This window comes from Ipomoea triloba, chromosome 12 (assembly GCF_003576645.1).
Source record: "Ipomoea triloba cultivar NCNSP0323 chromosome 12, ASM357664v1".
In the NCBI taxonomy this organism is placed as follows: Eukaryota; Viridiplantae; Streptophyta; class Magnoliopsida; order Solanales; family Convolvulaceae; genus Ipomoea; species Ipomoea triloba.
In genome coordinates, this window is record NC_044927.1 from 4,936,966 (window position 1) to 4,945,032 (window position 8,067).

The 8,067-nt window shown below is 32.8% G+C and overlaps 1 protein-coding gene across 1 annotated transcript; it reads right to left on the bottom strand.

Moving 5' to 3' along the window:
* Window positions 1-4,722: 4,722 nt before the first annotated feature.
* Window positions 4,723-6,462, bottom strand: LOC116000312 (probable mitochondrial saccharopine dehydrogenase-like oxidoreductase At5g39410). Its single transcript, XM_031240383.1, has 2 exons — window positions 5,727-6,462; window positions 4,723-5,369 (listed from the first exon to the last, which is right to left on the bottom strand). The coding sequence occupies exons 1-2, from the start codon at window positions 6,390-6,392 to the stop codon at window positions 4,857-4,859; spliced, it is 1,179 nt and encodes a 392-aa protein (XP_031096243.1). The 5' UTR covers window positions 6,393-6,462; the 3' UTR covers window positions 4,723-4,856.
* Between the last annotated feature and the right edge of the window lie 1,605 nt (window positions 6,463-8,067).

The following is an 8,067-nucleotide window of genomic DNA, read 5'->3' on the forward strand; positions in this document are numbered from 1 at the left end:
TTAATATATTAAAACTACTCATATTATTTTAGGATTCATTATTTAAGTACTGAAAATACATTATTATATATATTATCAAATAATGTACTTTCAATACAAAAATAATATACTTTTAATATAAAAATGATATACTTTTAATATACTAAAAATGTACTTTATATTCATGATCCACACAGCTACAGCTAGGTGGAGTCCACACAATAATTTGCCAAAGACAACATGCATGGCTGCAGACGCCGGCCTCCATTAACAAGCTAAGTGGGGTGTGCTGTCCAAAAATGAAAATTACGTGATGGGCCCACATTCGAAAAGTGTATGTTTTCCAAAAGTTGGGTATATATCTGATTATCTGTGTGCAGTGGAACTTGATGTTGGAAAAAATCAAAGGAATAAGGGTAAAATATTCTATCTAATTACATCAAAATGCAATTAGGTTATTAAAACATTCACTTTTGATCCTAGTATTATTGTGGCATGATCAATTTTAGTCTTTTATCAACAAATCAATTTAAATGTCGTTAAATACAATGACATTTCGGTCTTCAATTATGAATGTTTCAAAAAAAATAAACATAAAAAATATAGCGGTTTAACCTACTTTGTATAAAAGAGATTGAAATATCTTTGTATTTAAAGATATTTCAACGATTTTGTTGCTGGAGGACCAAAAGTGGATGTTTTAATAAAAAAAAAGACTAAAAATGGATTCACATATAAATCTAGGACCAAAAATAGAATTAACTCAAAAAAAATTATAATTAAGTAACAACATAAATTCATGCAATTTTACCAAAAAAGACATGTTTACCGGTTGATAAGTTAAAGTGTCAATTACCGAATTAAAATTTTTTTTTTTAAATTATTTTAATAATTTTAAATAAAAAATTTTAAATTTTAAATTTTGAAAAAAAAAAAAAAAGACTTAATAGAGACCCCTTTGTCTCCGGCTTGCCATGGTGAACCCTTTGTCTCCATGGCAGGCCGGAGACGAAGGAGTTTCCAGCAATTCTTATATATATATTTTTTAATTAATTATTTTTTTAATTTATTTTAAAATATTATTTTAAATATCGGTAACCGACACATAAGGTAAACATGTTATTTTGGGTTAAATTGCATGAATTTTTTGTTCAGAGATCCAATTGTTTTTTTTTTTTAATTCGATGACCTGTTGCAGTTTGGTGTGCAATTTAGTGGCTTATTTGACTCAATTCATTATCATTCAAAATCCAACCAAATAGAATTCATATTCTCAGTAATTTCTTTTCCACTAATCAAACAACAAAAAATGGGTCATAATTGATAGTTTTTCCATTTTCAGTAATTTCTTTTCCACCAATCAAACAATGAAATAATAATTTGTTTTCTATAGAATTTGAATGCCATTTTTTCTTTCGATATTTTTCAGCAAACCAAACAGGATATTAGAGAAAGTTTGAATTCAATAGTTTAAAGTCTCTGTCGTGACCTTGAACCATGTGAACGGTTAACGCCACATGTTGCGGTGAAGATGACATGGCGACTCATGTAGCTGTTCATCCATTGCAATTCAAAGCATGCATGCAGTACTGTTCAAATGTATCTGTCTCTGTAAGCCGAGGCCTAATAACAACATTGATCTAATCTTGAAAATTATATATGGTAAAAACTTGTGTGAGACCGTCTCACCATGAGACGGGTCGGGTCGGGTCAAGATGCAAATGTAACACTTATGTGCACAAATGACATACTTATATGCTCAAATGTAATACTAATCAAAAAATAAAATTTTTGTTACTTATTAGGGTAAATGTAATACTTTTAAAGGAAAATACAATACTTTTACATTTTGATTTAAAAGTATTACATTTTTCCTCAAAAGTATTATATTTTCCCTTATAAGTGAGAGATACTTGTCAACATTACTTATTATGAAAAATGTATTACTTTTTCTCTTATAAGTAACAAAAATTGTATTTTTGATTAGTGTTATATTTGAGCATATAAGTGTGAAATTTGCACATATAAGTATGACATTTGCATGGTGCTTTGACCCGACCCGATCTGTCTCACGAATAAGGATCCGTGAGACGGTTTCACACAAGTGTGACCCATCTGATCTTCTATTATATTGAAATGTACTGTTCACCTTGAACAAGGCAAAGAATTGGGTTGGACAAGCGAAATGGTAATGCACCACTCACGTACGCCATATGCTAATCAAATCGTAATTTACCACCTGTCCGCCCAGCTTAATTATTAGCCGCCATGAAACGCATCACTCTCAACTCTCAAGTCCGGACACTTGACTAAGCTAAACATATATATGGAGTTAATTACCGATTTGGTCCTCGACTATTGGGATTTCACCACTTTGGTTCTCGACAATTTTTCTTGCCCAATTAAGTCATTGACTTTGAAAAAATTAACCAATTTGGTCCTCCGTTTATTTTACCATTTGATATCCGTTAAATCAGGACCAAATTGGTAATTTCACTATAGTCAAGGGACCATTTCAGTCAAAATTAATTACCGAAATGGTCCCTTGACTATTGAGATTTCACCAATTTGGTCCTGATTTAACGGTTATTTAACACCAAAATAAACGGAGGACCAAATTGGTTAATTTTTTCAAAGTCGGGGACTTAATTGGGCAAGAAAAATTGTCGAGGACCAAAGTGGTGAAATCTCAATAGTCGAGGGACCAAATTGGTAATTAACTCCATATATATGGCTTTGGGCTTGAAAAGAATTAATTTCACCAATGGTACTCCAACTATGTTGATTTTTTAAAATTAGTCTCAGATTTTAATATGGACAATATAGGTCTATTGACTTTCAAATTCTTTCTAATGTTGGTCCTTTCGTCAAATTTTAGTTAATTAAGTTGATGTCAAATGAATGGGTAAAATTGTCCGTATAGGACAGAAGAAATACGAATTTTACCTATAATTTTACAGGTGAACGAACAATTTTACCCCTTCATTTGATCTCAACTTAACCAAAAATTTGACAAAAGGACCAAAATTAAAAAGAATTTGAAAGTCAAGGGACTTAAATTGTCCAAATTAAAAGTCGGAAACTAATTTTAGAAAATCAACATAGTCGAAGGACCATTGCTGAAATTAACTCACTTGAAAATTATATTGCTTTTTCAATTCCTAGCCACCTCTCAGTCTTTTCAAGATATAACACATTTATAATATAACATCTGAAAATATAATAGCCCGTAAATCTCAATCTAGGTTATATCCCTGGTTTATGCCCATTTTTTCTGTTAAATATTTTTATACATCATGCTATAAGAGTTGTATTATATAATTTTTGGACAAAAATATCACAAGCGTTGTTTAAAAGTGTTTTCAGTTCATAAATCGAAAGGGAAATGTAAATAACAATTAAACAAGACACCTTGTGAAGCACCACAACTCAAGAGCTACGAAACAAACAGTTACAACACCAAGTGCACTAACATTGAGTGATGTGACTAAATGTTAGTTACTTCTAAAGCCGCAGTAATTGTATCAATAAATTTCATTAAACTTATACACTGAAAGTTCAATATTTAAACTCACATATTACATTGCAAATACAATACTTTTGTGTACATGTATTTTAAAATAACGCATTATGTGCTTTTAAATATTGCAACTGTGCGTGAGTGCTAGCAACAGTGTTTTACCAAAGTACTTCACTAATAACATAAACCCAACTGCCAGGCTAACATCAAGTATGGTTATTAATGCAATTAATTAAGTAGAGATAGTAATTTATACAAGGGTAATAAAGTTGACAGTAATATGGGTTACACATTCAATTTGATTCTGCAGATATTTGGCAGAGCCCTATCCATCAAAGTAATGAAAATACTACAACTTTATCCTTTGATTTCAATTCAAATGTAGAAGTCCTGTTCGAAAATGTTATGAAAGAACCTGAGGCTTCGACACGTCAACAAACTGGTACGGTAATTGGTTAAATAATACTACCTCCATCCCATCCCATTTTATGTGTCTGGTTCGGTTAACGAAGCTTGACTGAAATTATTTTTAATATAATTTTTCATAATATTAAGTTTAGTATTATTATACAAAGTTTATATATTTAAAACTAAATTAAAAGTACTATTAAACACAAAAAAATTAAATTTAAAAATAAGTAAAAATATCAAAAAAAATTAACAAAGAAAAAAGAATTGATTTGACTAGTGAATAGTAAGTATGATAAATAAAATGGGACATAGAAGGTCTTGGCACCAATAGAATGGTAAGACATATATAATCATAGTCTTATCGCTACCATTCGCCAGTAAACGTGTATAGGCTATTGCACCAAAACCATCGCGCATAAGAGAATTTTAAATAGTAAGTGTATTTTGACAACCTGCAAACTTATTTATGTTTATTGAACAAAATAAAAGTACTTTACCAAATATACAAATTATGAAAAATATTATGTAGACTTTACTCTCAATTTCTATTCACACTTTTTAGGAACTCACATGATGAATATAATTCACTCTTATTTGTCACATCACGAAATAAAAGTGATGAGAGAATAGAATTTGAAAGTATACATATTAGAACTCCCAAATTATATGTCTTTGGAAATTTAAGGAGAGGAATATAACCATACAACTCACACAAAAATACAATAATAACAAATGAAAAATGAACTTATACATAGTAAGACTAAATTTTGTTGGAGAGCTTTTTCTTCGAAATGAACTCAAAAGATATTCCATTTTGTTGGAGTCGTTGTTGAAGATCAGTTGGGCCAAATATAATCCCAGGAAGAAAAACTCCCCCTTTAGGTAACTCATGACGCTGGCTCAACAAGACTAGAGCACATTGAATTAGAATGATGGGAGTTGCGGATTAGCCAATCTCAGGTCCCGTTACTCTTGTAATAATTTCCATATCGGGTTTCTTCCCTTCTTTTGATACGAGAGCAGCATCACTATATCCACGCCCAACAAACCACAGTTTGAAAGAAGCACTTGCCACCTCCTCTTCAGTTGGACCATTTTTCCTGAAAAACCCAAGGCTAAACGCAGCAGGAAACTTCATGAGCAGCCACCTCCCTATAGAAAATCTACTAAAGACCCATACCAATAACGCTAGTGTTATGAAACGAACTACACCCAACACTGATTTTGATGCCATATTCATACCAAAGTGAACGGGTTTCACAGTAGACCAGAATGCCTCCCTCTTTTTAATTTGCTGAGCACTTTCATTGACGCCCGGTATACCCTCAGGGTTTTCAGTTAAACATGACACCATTCTCTCAACTGCAATTTTATCCAATGATGATGGGAACACCACACCCCAATGCCCAATCTCTTTTTGGTGTTCCACAATAGATCCCTTGGGAGGCTGACCAGGAATCTGACGTTAATATAATAGTAGAATTGAATCAGCTTACTTGGGCTTTCAATATATGTATAGACAATTGCACTAGTGAGTATTCTCATGAGTCCCTCACAGAGACCATTAAAATACTTGAGATCAATGGATTAAATTTCGCTAACTATGCAATTGTGCACCGTAACTGTGCAATTGTGCACTTCACTTGCATAATTTGCGATGCATATATAGTTAGGGAAATCTAAGTTATTGATCTAATGGTACAGATCTGTCACACGGACTCATAGAAAGGGGTGGGCTCATTTGATTATGAGTATATGTGTGTATGTGTGTGTGTAGTAACACAAATACTACCAAGAGAAAAAAAAAATATGATACCATGGGCTGAGGTCTTTGAGGTGTACAATGTCGCAACTCCTGCGATTTGTCCTTGTTAGCCATCGCAAGAACCAAAGTCTCGTAGCTTCCTAGGTTGAGCACGACCCTTTTGTCGGATTCCATACTTAGGTAGGCCTCCACACGATTAGGAGCAGCGGGTGAAACCCACTGCCTTGAATTGAACATCATGCCTAATACAGCAGGTACCGAATCGTAACCACAGCCACAAATGACCAGAGAACCCTTCTTCGCAGCCCTGTGATGGTAAGAAGCTTCCATTCTCTCTACAAACTCCATTTCTCCGGTGATATCTAGGTAATCGCAGCCGACATCAATACAAGCCGCCACGACAGGCTGGCCGTAGAGATGGAAAGGGCCAACGCAGTTGAGAATGATCTTTGCCTGGGAGGCGACGCGGCGAAGGGAGATGGGGTCGGTGGTGTCGGCGGTGAGGATGGGGATTTGTGGCGGTGGGTTGGGATGGGAGGCCCATTGGAGAGCTTTGGCTACTTTGGATGGGGATCGGCCTACTAAAGCGAGGGAGTTGAATGGAGATTCAGGTACATTGAGGAACTTGAGAGCCTCCCGTACAACGTATTTGCCGGTAAACCCAGAGGCTCCCAAGATAACGATGTCGTAGGTGACGCCGTGATGTTTTTCTTCCATTGAGGGATCCGAATTGAAGGCAAATTAATTAAACCTTTCTTAAAGTTTGAGGCGTAGTTGTGTAGTTGTGCATGGCAATATAATGGCCGCGGCTGTCTGTTATATATAGATTATAGAGTACATCTGATATCCTGCATTTGGCTGTTAAACTGTTGCATGTCGTCCCGCCGCATGATGAAGAAAACATGCATGGCTGCAGACGTACGCCTCCATTATTAACAAGCTAAGTGAGGTGTGCTGTCCAGAAATGAAAATCACGTGATGCGCCCGCCATTCGTGAATTGTATGTTTTTCAAAAATTGTGTATATGTCTGTGGCCTGGCACTGGAACTTGATGTTGAAAAAAGTTAAAACAATATAAAATATCATTTTAAGTGTGTATTTTGTGGGACATGAGAGGCTTATTTTTTATTTGGTTAGGTTAAAATATCATTTTAAGTGGGTATCTTCTCAAAAATGAAGGTGTGTTTACACTACTATACATACATATCCCTTTCAGAGCACGTTTGGTTAGATGGAAAATGTTTTTCTAAAATTTGAGAAAAATAGAGTTTTTCTCCATTTCGTCCATTGAAAACTTTTTCCAAAGAAAATGTCACTAGTACAGAAATGACATTTAATGTTGGTTATTTGGATCATTTAACATTGGTTAAAAAATAGACATTATTCAACTAGACATTGTACAGTAAACATACAACATAACGTCGGTTAAATAAAAACCGACGTCGTAATTTTTTTAATTTATTTATTAAAAAGGACATCCATAACCTGCTAAAATATATCTTATCACAACCACATCCAAAACCCGTACAATTTAATATTTATAATGTCACAATTAATATAAAAGTAATAAATCTCACAATTGATACTAATTAATAATACAATTTAAATCCAAAATTATCAATATCAATTATATTACTTCACGTATTAATCAATTAATGTATTAACCAATTCATCAATGAAGAACTTGGCTCATACTATACGTCTCTTACTTTATTAATCTCAGGTTGATTGTAGCTCAATCTATCAACTCTATCCACGATCTGCAAAGTTGAGAATTAATAAATAATTAGTAAGCTAGTATTTTTATAGTTTGAATAAGAAATGTATTTTATTCAATTACTTGTCTTATCCATTCCTTTGTATGCTTCTTTGGAAAGAATTTCAAATATGTATTTTGTCACATAAAATTTGCATTTGGTACTTTCAACTTGTTTGGCACACTACATTTGAATTAAAATAAAATTAATAATTTATTTATTAAAAAATTATAAAATATATGTAGTTTTACAAATGTATGAAATAGTTAACAAACATATAATCCATTTTGGTAGACGATTTGGTTTCTTTCCCATCAACATATACTTGTTGTCTTCACATACCTATAAATATACGAGATAAAGTATACATAAATACGTTATGACATCGTACTTTATTAATAATAACTATTAATTTCTTATAAGTTTTCATACATTTCAACTATATCTTTAATGCCTTCACGTAGTTCGTTTCCAGTGGAACCAAACCAATAAATTTCATATAAAACATGACAAGTTGCCATCAACATCTCATGCCCACTACAAATAAATAATTTATTAGTTGTAAGTAAATATAATATATAATAGAAGTATATTATATATAAGTTATTTTATTTAAAACAATTAAAACTTACTTG

Bases quoted from the DNA above. Each gene is read 5' to 3' on its own strand.
- LOC116000312 (XM_031240383.1), bottom strand. From the start codon at position 6,392: ATGGAAGAAAAACATCACGGCGTCACCTACGACATCGTTATCTTGGGA. The intron at 5,370-5,726 runs GTATCATATTTT...TATTAACGTCAG, and splicing joins CTCAAAGACCTCAGCCCATG to ATTCCTGGTCAGCCTCCCAA.